At 45.0% G+C, this 17,373-nt stretch overlaps 1 protein-coding gene across 1 annotated transcript in view; it reads right to left on the minus strand.

The window, feature by feature from the left end:
• LOC141057297 (retinol dehydrogenase 7-like) overlaps positions 1-17,373 on the minus strand; it is a 119,999-nt gene that overhangs the window by 42,030 nt on the left and 60,596 nt on the right. Inside the window, exon 3 of the mRNA XM_073553839.1 lies at positions 11,900-12,030. Coding sequence (XP_073409940.1) covers positions 11,900-12,030 — 131 coding nt within the window. The remainder of the gene's footprint in view (positions 1-11,899; positions 12,031-17,373) is intronic.

Genomic DNA, 17,373 nt, shown 5'->3' on the forward strand with positions numbered 1-17,373 from the left:
TTAAGGGGTTCGCTAAAGGGGTTAACTAATGGGACAGTTTTATAGGGTGGGTCGTTACGGACGTGGCGATACCAAATATGTGCACTTTTATTGTTTGTTTTTTTTATTTCCAAAAAATGAATTTATTTGGGAATATTTTTACTTTCATGTATTTAGCGATTTTTTAAAAATTATTTTTACACTTTTTTTTTAACTTTATTACATTGTCCCAGGAGGGACATCACTGTCCTGTGACAGATCGCTGATCTGTCACATCAGAGATCACTGTGACAGATCAGCGATCTGTCCCAGGCATTACACAGGCTTCCTCCTTGCCTGCGCTTTGCAGGCACTGAGGAAGCCAGCTCCCTGCAGGCCCCGGAAGGTCCCCGTCACAATCTTGGATCCGGGGACCTGCAGGGAAGGAGCCCCCCGCAGCAGCACTGCACATTGCGCTGCTGTGGGGGGGGATCAGGGAAGCACGGAGGGAGCCCCCTCCCTGCCGATGCTTCCCTTTAACCCCCGGTACACCACGATCGTGTTTGATCGCGGTGTGCAAGGGGTTAACGTGACAGGGGTGGTCCGTGACCGCCCCTGACACATAGTGCCGGGTGTCAGCTGTGATAATCAGCTGACACCCGGCTGCGATCAGCTGCTCTCCCCCCGTGAGCGCAGCTAATCGCGCTAGACGTACTATCCCGTCCATGGGCATAGGGGCCTGGGTCCCATGGACGGGATAGTACGTCTGATGTCAGAAAGGGGTTAATCTCTTCATCTGTGTCCTGTGCGCTCCTATGTAACCGGAGTATCCTGCATCTCAACCTCAAACAGACACACTCCAAACTCCACTATGGTAAAGACCAAAGAGCTGTTGAAGGACACCAGAAACAAAATTGTAGATGGATTTATGTCTTTTTACACCAATTAAGGAATTTGCCACTCAGACATTCTGGGGTCATCACAAAAATTGAGCTTGGTTTGAGTTGGTACACATGCAGCATATAAATGCATGTTCACATGGCCAAAAAGCATACAAAACCTACAAAAGAGAAAATGAAAAAAACCCTGCTTTAATTAAATAAGTAAAAAGCAAAAGTGCATTTAAATTATACAGAGTTCTTAGTAATACTGTATTTGATCAAACATAGCATAAAAGCCGTCCCACCATCGACAAGGTGACTCTGTGGTCGGGGCGGTCCTACACTGTCTAGTATAAATAACCTTATCATGTGTCAAAGCTGCCGTCTGTGTGAATAAGGGCAGACAAGGACCGGGTCCCAACCAGTGGACACCAGTCAGGGGAAGCCTTCAAATACAATTTCCAGCTCAGGAGAGGGAGGCCACACCCCAGCTTGCAAAGAATGCAAAAATACAAAGAAAAAACACAAAAATTGAGCTTGGTTTGAGCTGGTACACATGCAGCATATAAATGCATGTTCACATGGCCAAAAAGCATACAAAACCTACAAAAGACAAAATGAAAAAAACCCTGCTTTAAATAAGTAAAAAGCAAAAGTGCATTTAAATCATACAGAGTTCTTAGTAATACTGTATTTGATCAAACATAGCATAAAAGCAATCCCACCATCGACAAGGTGACTCTGTGGTCGGGGCGGTCCTACACTGTCTAGTATTAATAACCTTATCATGTGTCAAAGTTGACGTCTGTGTGAATAAGGGCAGACAAGGACCGGGTCCCAACCAGTGGTCACCAGTCAGGGGAAGCCTTCAAATACAATTTCCAGCTCAGGAGAGGGAGGCCACACCCCAGCTTGCAAAGAATGCAAAAATACAAAGAAAAAACACAAAAATTGAGCTTGGTTTGAGCTGGTACACATGCAGCATATAAATGCATGTTCACATGGCCATAAAGCATACAAAACCTACAAAAGACAAAATGAAAAAAACCCTGCTTTTCATCCTGTGCAAGTTGGGGTGTGGCCTCCCTCTCCTGAGCTGGAAATTGTATTTAGAAGCTTCCCCTGACTGGTGTCCACTGGTTGGGACCCGGTCCTTGTCTGCCCTTATTCACACAGACGTCAACTTTGACACATGATAAGGTTATTAATACTAGACAGTGTAGGACCGCCCCGACCACAGAGTCACCTTGTCGATAGTGGGGCGGCATTTAAGCTATGTTTGATCAAATACAGTATTACTAAGAACTCTGTATGATTTAAATGCACTTTTGCTTTTTACTTATTTAATTAAAGCAGGGTTTTTTTATTTTGTCTTTTGTAGGTTTTGTATTCTGGGGTCATCACACAACACAAAACCAGATACCAATCAGAGGACAATAAAACTTTCAAACTCCTTATCTATGAACTGTTCCAATATTTATGGCCACAACTATTTATCCTTCTCCCATAATGATAGTTTTGCTTTACATCACTGGCTTTATTCTATTGCATTATTTCTGTACTGTGTTGTGTATAAATATGTGATTCTTCAGATTTTGTATTAGTCTAGCCTGATGAAGAGACCTGAGTAGTCTCGAAATCTTGCAATTTGTTACCATCTTTTCAGTTAGCCATTAAAAGGTATCAACCACTCAGGACTCTCAATTCTAAATATTTTTAAAGATTTATAATATTTACTACTTTGTGGCTATTTGTGTTTGTTTATAGGTTTATTATTATCCAAATATTACTTATTTATTATTGGTCAGTTTAATGGTTCACGCTTTTTATAATTACCACCTTTGTACCACTTTATTTTTGGCTCATATAGGTTAAGCAGTCTGAAAGAGAAAGCCTCAGTTGTTTTCATTGGATTCATATGGAATCTGAGTAGCGGCATTAGGCAATTCTATGGAGATCTTATTACAGCTCCCTACAAAAATGGGCCCTAACTCACAAAAACTACTTATGAGCATTCTTTTTCACTATTTTAGAATCTTATTGATACAATTTCTACACGACTGTGGAATTAAAGTCACTTTTTTCATCTGACTGTTGAGTTAGTTGCCGCAGACTGTAACTAATGCATAACACAAAAATATATATAATTTGCTGATTTTGAAGCCTATTAAGGACTCTTTCCAATATACTTAAAGGGGTTGGACACCTTTGGGATTATTTTTACTTACCGTATATACTCGTGTATAAGCCCAGATTTTCAGCCCATTTTTTGGGCTGAAAGTCCCCCCTCTCGGCTTTTATGCGAGTCATATATACCAGGGGGTCGACAGGGGAGGGGGGTGTCAGATCATACTTACCCCCTCTGGGGCACGGTCTCTGCAGCCCCCCTGCTTCTGCCACGGTCTCAGGCTCCTTCCTTCAGCGGTCACGTGGTACCGCTCATTAAAGTCATGAATAGCTGCTGGAGACCACGTCAGGAGGGGGGTATATATATAAGTATATGCGATATTCAGCTGTCCCCGGTCCACCGCTGCGCGCCGCTCTGTGCTCCGCATTCTCTGGCTGTGATCTTCAGGTCAGAGGGCGTGGTGATGTAGTTAGTGCGCGTCGCACCCTCTGCCTGAACAGTCACTGACAGAGAACCCGGAATACAGAGCGGCATCCTGCGATGGACCGGGGACAGGTGAATATCTGAGGTTCTGGGGCCCTGAGCCAGCAGTGAAAGTGGCATCTGTCCCCCATAGTGCGCCAGTGTCCCCGCCTGCTCAGGACACCCGCACCTGTCCCCCAGCAATGAGAGGTGAGTATGTCATTTTTTTAATTTGCAGCAGCAGCATATGGGGCCTATTCTATGGAGCATCTTATGGGGCATAATCTATGGAGTATTTTATGGGGGCATATTCTATGGAGCATCTTATGGGGCAGCATATGGGGGCATAATCTATGGAGCATTTTATAGGGCAGCATATGGGGCATCTTATGGGGGCATAATCTATGGAGCATCTTATGAGGCATTTTATGGGGCACCATATGGGGCATAATCTATGGAACATCTTATGGGGCCATAACTTTTATGGAGCAGCATATGGGGCATATGATTCTATGGAGCATCTTATGGGGCCATTATTAACCTTTGTGCAGCATTATATGGGGTGTATTTTGTATGGAGCATCTTATGGGACCATCATGAACTGTATGGAGCATTATATGGGGCTCCTGATTCAATATGGATATTCAAAAACATTTAACCTACTGATGTCTCAATTAATTTTATTGGTATCTATTTTTATTTTTGAAATTTACCAATAGCTGCTGCATTTTCCACCCTAGGCTTATACGCGAGTCAATAAGTTTTACCATTTTGTTGTGGCAAAATTAGGGGGGTCGGTTTATACTCGGGTCAGCTTATACACGAGTATATACGTAAATGTATGTATATTGGGCTTAGGCTGGTTTCACATTTGCGTTTTTTAGCGCTGGAAAAAAACGCATATGTGCGCATGCGTTTTTTCCCCTATATTTAACATGGGTGCGCATACCTGCGCGCTGGTAAGCGCATGTATGCGATTTTCATGCGCTGCGTTTTTTTGGGGTGTGCGTTTGTATTTTCCAGACGCAGCATGTTGCATTTTTTGGCCCTGCAAAAAAGCGCATGCGCACATATGCGCACGTTTTGCGCTAAAAATGGCCATTATAGCCTATGGATGCGCATACATGCGCACTGGCATGCTCATGTATGCGTTTTTTTGCACATGCGTTTTTTTTGTTAACCATGGAATTTAGGGGTTTGGGTTAGAGTTAGGGTTAGTTAAGGGGGTTTAGGGTTAGGGTCAGGGTCAGGGTTAGGGTTGGGGTCAGGGTTAGGGTTAAGTATGGTTTGGTTAAGGGTTAGGGTCAGGGTTAGGGTTAAGGTTAGTTAGGGTTAAGTATGGTTTGGTTAAGGGTTAGGGTCAGGGTTAGGGTCAGGGTTAGGGTTAAGTATGGTTTGGTTAAGGGTTAGGGTCAGGGTTAGGGTTAGGGTTAAGTATGGTTTGGTTAAGGGTTAGGGTCAGGGTTAGGGTTAGGGTTAAGTATGGTTTGGTTAAGGGTTAGGGTCAGGGTTAGGGTTAGGGTCAGGGTTAGGGTTAAGTATGGTTTGGTTAAGGGTTAGGGTCAGGGTTAGGGTTAGGGTCAGGGTTAGGGTTAGGGTTAGGGTTAGTTAGGGTTTAGGGTTTGGGTTAGGGTTAAGTATGGTTTGGTTAAGGGTTAGGGTCAGGGTTAGGGTTAGGGTCAGGGTTAGGGTTAGTAAAGTCATGGTTTGGGTTAGTGTGAGGGGCCACCTAATGTTGGAAAAAAACGCAAACGCGGTAAAAACGCACTAAAAACGCATACAAATGCATAAAAACGCTGCGTTTTTTTCATGCATGCTCATAAAAATGCTTGAAAAAAACGCAGCAGTTGTATGCTTTTGTATGCGTTTTTTCAATGCGTTTTTTTGCGGGAAAAACGCGCTGCAAAAAAAAGCAAGTGTGAAACTAGCCTAAGAATCATTTTTTGCAATTGGGCTAAAAAAAGAAAATTATATTTTGATCTAATGCTGCTAGCAAAAAATATATATATAACTGAACACGAGGTTCTTAGTTTAACATTCTGATCAGACCGTATGAAGTCCACTGCCACATCACGGTGAACTTCTCAGTGAGTCCCTAACGCCTTAAAGGAGCAGCATTGTGTGCTAACCACTGTCACAGCAACAATGTACCAGCAGAGCAGGCAGCCTGGTGCCTCACAGCGCCCATGCTGCAAGACTGAGTCCTCATGACTCCAGACTGCATGGTCCCTTAAGCGCAAAACCACAGCAACAATGGCCGCCACACAGCACCAACACCAAATGAAAGGAGCATTGAAACTTGCCTTCCTCAAGCTGTCAGATGAGAGCGAAAATAGGCTGCTCACCCCTTTCTTTGTAGTCTCCTGCTAATTTAAAATCACCTGTGCCAAATGGGAGGAGTGCACATCCGAAAAAAAAGGACAGATCATGAAATATCACGACGACGCTCCTTTAAGACGATAGGGATCCACTGAGAGGTTCGTCATGATGTGGCAGTGGGCTTCATACAGGCTGATCAGAATGTTAAACTAAGAACCTCATGTTCAGTTATATATATTTTTTGCATAACAGCAATAGATCAATGTATGATTTTTTGGATGGGCATATTCTTTCCCCTTTTTTGGACCAGCACTCCTCACATTTGGCACAGGTGATTTTAAATTAGCAGGAGACTGCGAAGAAAGGGGTCCAGCCTGTTTTTGTTCTCACTTGAGAGCTTGAGGAAAGTAAGTTTCAATGCTTTAATACCAGTTTCATCTGGTTTAAGTACTGTGTGGCACAATATATACTAAGGGACTGTGCTATGCATAATAAGGCTACATTCCTGTATCTGTGTGCAGTGTCAGTGTGCTGCTCGCTTTTACAGTTTCATTGAGCATGTCCTATTCTGATCCTCAAAATCAGATCAGAAGAGGACGTTCTGTGACCCTCACGGATATCATTCTCAGATCCGTGATTTTCACGGATGTGTTAATGCAGGGGTCCCCAACCACCGGTCCGCGGCCCAGCAGCGGGCCGTTGCAGTGCCTTTGCCGGTCCGCGGACACAAGGGGAGCCGGCGGCGGTGCAGCAGCTGATACTCACCAGTCCCTGTCGGCGGCTTCATCCAGCGCTGAGCGGTCAATTGTACCGCTCATTTAAGGTCATGAATATGGACTCCACTCATCTCCCATAGGCGTGGCATCCATATTCATAGACCTTAATGAGCGGTAGCACATGACCGCTCCACACAGGAGCTGAAGCACCGCGAGATGCAGGGAGGGAAGTTCAGCGATGGGAAGGAAGGTCAGCGATGTGAAGGTAAGTATGATGGGGGAGGATGGGGGAGCCGAGCGGAGCCATATATACAAGGGAGGGAGAGTGGGAGCAGAGCCATATATACAAGGGAGGGAGAGTGGAAGCGGAGCCATATATACAAGGGAGGGAGAGTGGGAGCGGAGCCATATATACAAGGGAGGGAGAGTGGGAGCAGAGCCATATATACAAGGGAGGGAGAGTGGGAGCAGAGCCATATATACAAGGGAGGGAGAGTGGGAGCAGAGCAATATATACAAGGGAGGGAGAGTGGGAGGGGAGCCATATATACAAGGGAGGGAGAGTGGGAGCAGAGCCATATATACAAGGGAGGGAGAGTGGGAGCAGAGCCATATATACAAGGGAGGGAGAGTGGGAGCAGAGTCATATATATAAGGGAGGGACAGTGGGAGCAGAGCCATATATACGAGGGAGAGTGGGAGCAGAGTCATATATACAAGGGAGGGAGAGTGGGAGCGGAGTCATATATACAAGGGAGGGAGAGTGGGAGCAGAGCCATATATACAAGGGAGGGAGAGTGGGAGCAGAGCCATGTATACAGGGGAGGGAGAGTGGGAGCGGAGCCATATATACAAGGGAGGGAGAGTGGGAGGGGAGCCATGTATACAGGATGGGAGAGTGGGAGCAGAGCCATGTATACAGGATGGGAGAGTGGGAGCGGAGCCATGTATACAGGATGGGAGAGTGGGAGCAGAGCCATGTATACAGGATGGGAGAGTGGGAGGATAGCCATGTATGCAAGGAAGCGAGGATGGGAGCAGAGCCATGTATACAAGGATGGGACAGGGGAGCCATGCATACAACAGGTGGAGCCACACAGTGCTGGACAGGACGGGGGGAACCACACATACATTTTCTGATGATTAGAAAATAATCAGCATGTACAGTACTCCAGTACAATTTTTCTTAAGTGCTCAATGTTCCAATTCCTTGTAGGTTCCAATCATCATTAGCAGTGACGGTCATCAGTAGAAGTAGCCCAGTGCTCCCACTGAAACAGAGAAACAAGCCAGGTGCTCCCACTCATTCAAAACCTATGGTGAGTTGAGTCACATTATAAATGTTATAATTAAATGATAAGTATGCACTGCTAAACTACAACCGCGTCCATAGCCCCGCCCCCTTATGACCAAAACCCCACCCCTGTCACACCTCCATCCCCGCCCTGCCGGGCCATGTAAGAATGGTCTTGCTTGAAGCCGGTCCCTGGTGCAAAAAAGGTTGGGGACCACTGTGTTAATGGACTTATAAAACTTTACAAGTCTGTGTGCTGTCTGATAAAAATATCTGACAGCACACGGACATTTCACACAAATGTGAGAATGTGGTCTATGGGATTTTATAAATAACATTATAACTCCAAGTCACACAGTGCAGATACAGAATAATATTTACATCCAGGCACTTACTGCTGACTTCTCCATCTGGTCAGACCTTCATTTCGACATCTCCCTGCCACGACTTGTCTCGTCACGATGATCGTCGCAGCCCTACAAATAGCAAGGTCACATATATTGTATACATAAATGTGTATCTCCTGCACGGCACCCCTGAATACAGATATGTACTGTATCTCATCATTAACAAACTATTAGCCACCCACCAATCAAAATATAAAGCGATAAGCAGCACTGTGCCCCCCATTAAGTAAAATCTCTGCCACCCAATAATACAGTATAAATTATTCAGTCTCTAACGCTCCCAAATTAACTGTAAAGATATATGCACACAGAAACTATGCAAGGTTTTATAGTACAAGCAAAGCGAATGTGATCCCTGAAGTCTCATGCACAAGTTGCTTATTTTTCTCTTTGCAGATTTGCAGCAGATTAAAATCTGCATAATGTCAATTCTTGCAGCGTATTTCACCCATACTAAAGAGTGTGGGAAAATGAGTAACAAAAGCATGTAAAAACGTGGCTAAAAAAGAAATGTATTTTACCCAATTTTCTCCTTAGAACAACATATCCCGCACAAATAAGTATGAGGGTACACAAAAAGATCCAACAAATATAATAGTTTTATTTGATCCAATAAAAGGCAATAAAATGAAAACAAAAGACAGAGATGACTACATTTCTGTCTTTTGTTTTCAATTTATGGCTTTTTAATTAGAGCAAATAAAATTATTATATATGTTGGATCTCTTCGTTCGCCCTCATATTTATTTATGTGCGGGATATGTTCTAAGTTGTTTGAATTGCCACTACTATTTGGGATATTGTTTTGAATCCCACTTTCTTCTTGCCAACAAATTAAGACATCCAGCAGAATTTTCTCCTGCAAATCAAGAACGTGTGCACATAGCCTTAGTCCCTGTCCTTGATAGCATCATAATGAATCTGGAGGTGGGAGAAGACATTACCAGGTACTGTACATCCTCCACAACCTCTCAATTCATTACAGGTCCCTGACAGCGTCTTATCCCACCTTTCCATTCATTGTAAAGTGTCCTATGCACCTTATCCCCTTCTCTCCCCAATAAATTTCAAGTTCTGATAGTGTCATAATGAATTGGAAGATGGGGGAGGATGCTATAAGGGGCTTAGCACCCTTCTCCACCACCTAATTAATTTTACATCCATATATAATATCCTCCTCCCCCTCCCCCTGTTCATAAGTCCATTATATGTCCACCTTACTCCAATCCCTATTCCCCACCTCTCTCAATGTTCTCTCCCCCACCTCCATCATTGTCCTCTTCCCCACCAACATAATTGTCCTCTCCCCACCACCACCACCACAATCATTGTTCTCCCCCACCACCCCATCATAGTTCTCCCCCACCACACCTCAGTGTCCTCTCCATCACCCCCACCACACCTCAGTTTTCTTTTCCCCACCCTCATCATTGTTCTCTCCCGCTACACCTCGGTGTCCTCTCCTCATAATATTGGTAAAAAAAAAAAAAACACCACTCACCTCTCGTCGCCGGCAACCTTCTCTATTACACAGGCGTGCGCTGCTTGCTGACAACATCAAGCCACACGCGTTTGTGTCAAGGAGAAAGCGACGGGCAGGAAGCAGAGGAGAGGATGTATCGCTGCAGCTCTGCTGCCTACAGGATAACATGGCAGTGGAGCTGCAGGGATCACTCCCTTCCTGCCATGTATGATGAGGGCAATCTGGCCATGGGCCTTCCTCGGAGCCTCAAGCTTCAAAACAGGCCAGATTTCCCTCAGTATTAGCTGCACTGCAAGGGCCCTCCTCCACCTCTGGGCCACGGTGCAGCTGCACCGGCGGTATGTCCGCCCCTGGATGAGATGGGTAAAGAGGTCGATCCCTTTCTCTTGTTAGTGCAGCTTTCCTCACACACTCACCAGCCCTTCTGTCCATACAATGGCTGCTGGTGGAGGAGCATGTGACCAGATTCTTTAATCTTTACAACGCTCACCATGTGGTATATTTGACATGTTAACTTTATTCTGCTACAGGTCAATGAGATTATCCTGCACAAAAGATCACAGAGCAGCGGGCGGCTGATGTGGATAAGACAGTGAGACAAGAACGCGCAGACACTGTGGAAACATTCTCATGTCGCTGTCATGTCAGCATCGGCCACCTGGTTATGTGTGATCCTGTGTGCACCAAGTGGCTGCTTCACACAGGAGAGTGATGAGAACACACCTGTTCACTGATATATTTATTATAAAGGAATTCTGTGACATCTCTATCAGTGGCTGCCCTTCTTTTCTCTGTGTTGCCAGGTGGTGCCACAATCTTGTTGCAGGTGACATGAAGCTACAACTCTAGTTCTGTGCCCTCTGGGATTTGCAGTTCCATACCTGAGATCAAAGGTTAACTTTTGTTAGTGTTTGCTTCCTCCTGTTTGGCTTGGGTGAGGCAGCAAACAATTTAAACTCCTAAAAGCCTGCTGTCCACTGCTGATTATTATTTGACTAACTTCAGTGAACATCTTAGTATCTGGCTTTGCTTTCCAATAGACATTCCTAGGCTCATTTTTTGACTACGCTCCTGCCTTATGATTCTTTCCGTGCACTGATCTCTTGGTTCTGACTTGCCTACCAGACCATTCTTCTTGCCAGCTCGCAGCACTAAACAGTACAGTAGCTAACTCTGTGGCACCAACCTAGGGATCCCTCCATATACCTGTTTCGGGGTTAAAGCACAAAGTCCTGGTCAACCCCTGAGATCTGTAAAACGGAGTCACTAGCACAGAACCTGTTTGTAGAAGCCATGTTTTGAGCTCCCAAGAGGCCACAAACAGTGCCTTTGTTACAAATTCTAAGGCTATCCTCATAATTTTTATTTTGTGCAGTGAAAAGGTTTTCAAGAGGTTGTCGTTGTCCCAATTTACCAAGTTATAACCTATCCACAGTCTAGAAGATAACTTGCTGTTTGCTGGGGTGATATCATTGGTACCTCTAACCAATGGTGAGATCAGGGTCGATTTGCCCTTTAGAAATGGAGCAATGATATCTGTAAAATAATGATGAGAGAACGTCGAATAACATCTTATCCCGCTCGGGTGTTATCCGAGCATCTGAGTGTGCTCGTTTATTATGTTTGAGTCCCCGCGGCTGAATGATTTGTGGTCATTAGACAGCCTGAACACATGTGGGGATTGCCTGTTTGCTAGGGAATCCCCACATATGTTGTGTCTGTCTAACAGCCGCAATTCATTCAGCCACGGGAACTCAAACATAATGTATGAGTATACCCAGATGCTCAGATAACACCCGAAACGTGCTTGGATAAGACGTTATCCGAGCTCGTTCTCTCATCACTACTGTTAATGCGTTTATTGTTGGGCTATGGGTCCGATTCATTAAGACTGACGTTTTTACAACTGGTGTATCTTCCAAGTGATATGCTCCTCAGGAAGACACGTTACTCCAGTGAGAGACTGCAGTAGATTTCTGGCATCATTTACACCACTAAAAATGTTGTAAAATGTTGAAAATTTGCTAGAAGATTTTGCCACGCTCTGTCCCGCTCCAGCTCGGCCTACTTTGCTGCAGCTAGATGGGACTGACATAAAAATGCCTTAAGGAATCGGGCCCTATGGGACTGGATTCCTGTGGGCTTGGAAAATCATACATCAGGCAGTATCCTATACACGCCTTATAGTGTATGTTGCTTTTTATTCACCTCTGCTGCTAAATAATAAAAAACAGAAATACAAGAGTCTTACCTGTACCCCAAATTGATTCATTTCTAGTCGGAGGCAATCACAGAATTTCTCCAGCCCAGCTTTGCTTATTGAATACATGTCAGTTAGCATACTTAAATATGCACCTATGCTCGATAAAAACACCACACGTCCTGCAAGTATTAAAAAAATAATTAAAAACAAAGTAAAGAAATTATAATAAAGCATTACAGGACCATGGAGGCTGCAACACAATCATTGTTTTTTGTTTGAAAAATGATGCAAACTCAACTGGGCGCCTGCACCAATTTATTCTGAAGTGGCTGTCAGAAAGGTGCAAAACTTTGTTCTTTGTTCGTTATCCATGAGTCAGTTCGTACTCTCTCGCTCTCTCATTATATTATATATATATATATATATATAGTAATATATAAATAATAAATATATAAATAATAATAATATAATGTGAGTTGCTCATCGTGGGCCGTGTGAATCACTCACTGGTTGAGTTATTGCAGCTGTGTATCTTGTACTTTGAGGCTACATCCCCACGGTCAGTAACTGGCAGAGCTTTGGACGTAGCACATGTCTGCTGCGTCCAAAATGCAGAGAACTTTTGAATGCAGGTGACTATGCATGTGTTCATGTTATTTGTTTTTTTTTTCCAGTGCTGTAATGGTGCTAGTAATCTAAGGTCCCTGTCCCTGGTCTGATAATTATTTGACATTATCTTCACCTTTTTTGGACGCCACTCCGGTCCAACAGTGCCATCTTGTGACTGCAGCTTCTGACTGAACGGAAGTCAGAGGTAACGGTCACAAGTTGTCGGGTAAGTCTGAGAGCCAGAACAAGGCTCACATAGACTAAAAGTGACCTCCTTCTTGCCCAGCAAACACTGGAGCGATCTGGCAGGTCACAAAGTGCTGGAGATTGATTGGAGTGGCAATGATAGAAGGTGAAGATGGCTATGGGTAAGTATCAGACTAACCTTACATTAGAAGCTCCATTCCAATGCCGCAATACAAGAAAAAACTCAAAAAAACACTGGTGATGCTTTAAAATGGAATTTGTCACCAAGATTTCCCAATATAAAGTACAGTTACCTCCTTTAGGGCCTCTTTTATAGAATGATGCATGTATGATTCTAATCCCCTCTGCATTACATAAAAAACGCCTTTTATTATACTCACCTACAGCGCCCTCCGGTCGGATGGACGTCGATGGTCTAGATCCAGTGCCTCCTCTCTTCCCACAATCGCAGTCCTCCTTCCCTGCTCCTAAGGCCGGCGTCACACTAGCGAGGAATACAGACGATAGTGCTATGCAATAAAACATTGTACACTGTATATACAGTATATATATACTTATATATATAAATGATAGATATATGCACCATATATATATATATATATATATTGTGGTGTAATGACCACTGTGTCTGCTAGGGGGCGCTGTGTGGATGTCCCAAGAGAGAGGATGAGTGACAGAATCCTGAAGAACCATTATGAATCTCAAGGTGGGTGGCCTTTAGATGGAGACTTATGTGTGTGTGTTGCTCAGCAATGACATCGCTGAGGTGTTGTTTCAATGTGACAGGGAGAAGTCTCCAGGTAGCTGGGGAGACGGGCGAGCCCAGTTACCTACAAACCCACCCAGGGGGTGTGCTTAAGGACACTATTGCAAAGAGTGCGTGAATGGGTCAAGGACCTGTGATGAGGTCATAGCCATGTGACACGGTGGGCGTGGCTACGGACCATATATGGTGGCCAGGGTAGGTCACATGTGAATGCTGGGACCCGGTTGGTCCAGTGCGGAAGGTCCCGCTGAGATGGGGCTTCCTGGCTAACAGCCTGTGAAGTGGAGGTGAGTAATGGTGATGTGTGCCTGTTAGTTCCCTGGAGGGAATGAACGTGTGCAGCATGGTGAAGCAGCATGAGGAAACCCTGACAGGGTGAGATAACTCGGGGCTAGGAAGCCTGCGCATTGAACAGTGCACAACTTATATGACTACAGGATAACAGAGGGAAACTCTGTAATGGACGCTATGCAGATTATATGCTGTTTTCTGTTGCTGTGATGATTTATGATGCTGAATAAACCGAAGGGACTATGATTGTTTTGTGGAAAACCCGTGCCGGATCTGGTTTTGTGCCGGCTGAGCGAGTGATCCCCTACTTGAATAAGAGCGCTACCTCACAATATATATAATATATAAAGCTCAAGTGTGTGTATGTATGTATGTATATATGTATGTGTGTATGTCCGGGATTGGCATCCGCACCGTCGCAGCTACAGCCACAAAATTTGGCACAGTCACACGTCTGGACCCCGAAAGCATCCTAGGCTATATTGTGAGGCGAAATTTTAACCCCGTGCGTTCCAATTCAACAAACAATTTTGCCCCTATCTACATAATGAGGAAAAAGTGTGTGGGTATCAAGCCCCGCCCCTCATTATGATGTCATAATGGTTGCCATGGCGACACTGATGTCATCATAGGTTGCAAGCCCCGCCGCTCACTATGATGTCATAAAGGTTGACTATGTGATGGAGGATGTGTGATGAGTATATGGGCACTGGACTATGGGATGGAGGATATGTATGACGGGTATATGGGCACGGGACTATGGGATGGAGGATGTGTGATGGGTATATGGGCACTAGACTGTGGGATGGAGGATATGTATGACGGTATATGGGCACGGGACTATGGGATGGAGGATATGTATGATGGGTTTATGGGCACGGGACTATGGGATGGCGGATATATATGATGGGTATATGGGCACGGCACTATGGGATGGCGGATATGTATGATGGGTGTATGGGCACGGGACTATGGGATGGCGGATATGTATGATGGGTATATGGGCACGGGACTATGGGATGGCGGATATGTATGAAGGGTATATGGGCACGGGACTATGAGATGAAGGACGTGTGATGGGTATATGGGCACTCGACTATGGGATGACGAATATGTATGATGGGTATATGGGCATGGGTGTTATAAATGGGTCACCGAGGAGAAAAAAGCAAAACAAGCTAAGCCACAGAAAACCAGAGTGGTTGGTAACTATGCAGATTGCAGATCCCTGATCTTACCACACAACTAGCAGTAGCCGTGGAGCGTGCCAACGATGAACCTAGATGCCTCGTCACGGCCGGAGGACTACATAAGCCTAAAGCAAGAAAAGGGAAAACTAACTGCCCCAGAGCAGACCCCAAAGGAATAGATAGCCCCCACACATGTATTGACGTTGAAACAAGATGAAGGCACAAACACAGGCAGGAAAATAGGCTGAGCAAATAATGGGGCCCAAACTAACTAGACAGGAAAGGAAAGGGAAGACACTATCTGCAACCTGCAAAAAACCCTACAAAAATAATGTCCAACACTTCAGATAGCAAAATTAACCCTGAAGTCACTAGACTTCTCCCACTATATCAGCACTCTGAAATATTCTGAGACAGAGCAAAAAGAGACCGAACTAGTAAGGTACAAAAAGCCAATTGGCAAAATACTGATAAATAAGAGTGGAAATTCAGCTCAGCCCCCAGCCGGGGCTGGCAGACCACACAAAAAACTGAATAGACCAACAAAATCAAGTGTGAACATTAGCAGAAAAACTTAGCTTTAGATGAATGGAACAGAGCTGAAAACCAAGAGCTGACAAGCCAGAAGGAATCACCAGCAATTGAATAGGGCGTCGGCTGTCTTAAATCCAATCTGAGAATCCTGAGATCCAATCGTCATCCTCATTCTCAGGTGGCAGATCTCCACCGATCAAACCAGCCGCACCACCTCCCGTCACCACCAGAGGGAGTCCAGAAGGGGAACTCACAACTGGTGAACGAGAGAATGAACTCACAACACATGGGACTATGGGATGGAGGATGTGTGATGGGTATATGGGCATGGGACTATGGGATGGAGGATGTGTGATGGGTATATGGGCACTCGACTATGGGATGGAGGATATGTATGATGGGTATATGGGCACGGGACTATGAGATGGAGGATAATTATAATTTGCTATAACTAACCACAGTTAGTTACTATGCCCGGGCAGCGACGGGCTCTTCAGCTAGTCTAATATATAAAGCTCAAGTGTGTGTGTGTGTGTGTGTGTGTGTGTGTGTATGTATGTATGTATGTATGTATGTATGTATGTGTGTATGTCCGGGATTGGCATCCGCACCGTCGCAGCTACAGCCACAAAATTTGGCACAGTCACACGTCTGGACCCGGAGAGTGTCCTAGGCTATGTTGTGAGGCGAAATTTTAACCCTGCGCGTTCCAATTCACCAAACAATTTTGCCCCTATCTACATAATGGGGAAAAATTGTGTGCGTATCAAACCCCGCCCCTCATTATGATGTCATAATGGTTGCCATGGCGACGCTGATGTCATCATAGGTTGCAAGCCCCGCCGCTCACTATGATGTCATAATGGTTGACTATGGGATGGAGGATGTGTGATGGGTATATGGGCACTGGACTATGGGATGGAAGATATGCATGACGGGTATATGGGCACGGGACTATGGGATGGAGAATATGTGATGGGTATATGGGCATGAGACTATGGGATGGAGGATGGCGACGCTGATGCCATGATAGGTTGCAAGCCCTGCCGCTCATTATGATGTCATAATGGTTGACTATGGGATGGAGGATGTGTATGACGGGTATATGGGCACGGGACTATGGGATGGCGGATATGTATGATGGGTATATGGGCACGGGATTATGGGATGGAGGATATGTATGATGGGTATATGGGCATGGGACTATGGGATGGTGGATGTGTATGATGGGTATATGGGCATGGGACTATGAGATGAAGGATGTATGATGGGCATATGGGCACTGGACTATGGGATGGAGCATATGTATGACGGGTATATGGGCACGGGACTATGGGATGGAGGATGTGTGATGGGTATATGGGCACGGGCCTATGGAATGGAGGATGTGTGATGGGTATATGGGCATGGGACTATGGGATGGAGAATATGTATGATGGGTATATGGGCATGGGACTATGGGATGGAGGATGTGTGATGGGTATATGGGCACGGGCCTATGGAATGGAGGATGTGTGATGGGTATATGGGTATGGGACTATGGGATGGAGAATATGTATGATGGGTATATGGGCATGGGACTATGGGATGGAGGATGTGTGATGGGTATATGGGCACTCGACTATGGGATGGAGGATATGTATGATGGGTATATGGGCACGGGCCTATTGGATCGTGGATATGTATGATGGGTATATGGGCACGGGACTATGGGATGGAGGATAATTATAATTTGCTATAACTAACCACAGTTAGTTACTATGCCCGGGCAGCGCCGGGCTCTTCAGCTAGTATATGTATATATCTAATATATAAAGCTCAAGTGTGTGTATGTATGTATGTATGTATGTACAGTTGTGGCCAAAAGTATTGACACCCCTGCAATTCTGTCAGATAATACTCAGTTTCTTCCTGAAAATGATTGC

The sequence above is a fragment of the Dendrobates tinctorius genome, unplaced genomic scaffold (genome assembly GCF_039654945.1).
Source record: "Dendrobates tinctorius isolate UK_male_01 unplaced genomic scaffold, ASM3965494v1 ptg000203l, whole genome shotgun sequence".
Taxonomy (NCBI): Eukaryota; Metazoa; Chordata; class Amphibia; order Anura; family Dendrobatidae; genus Dendrobates; species Dendrobates tinctorius.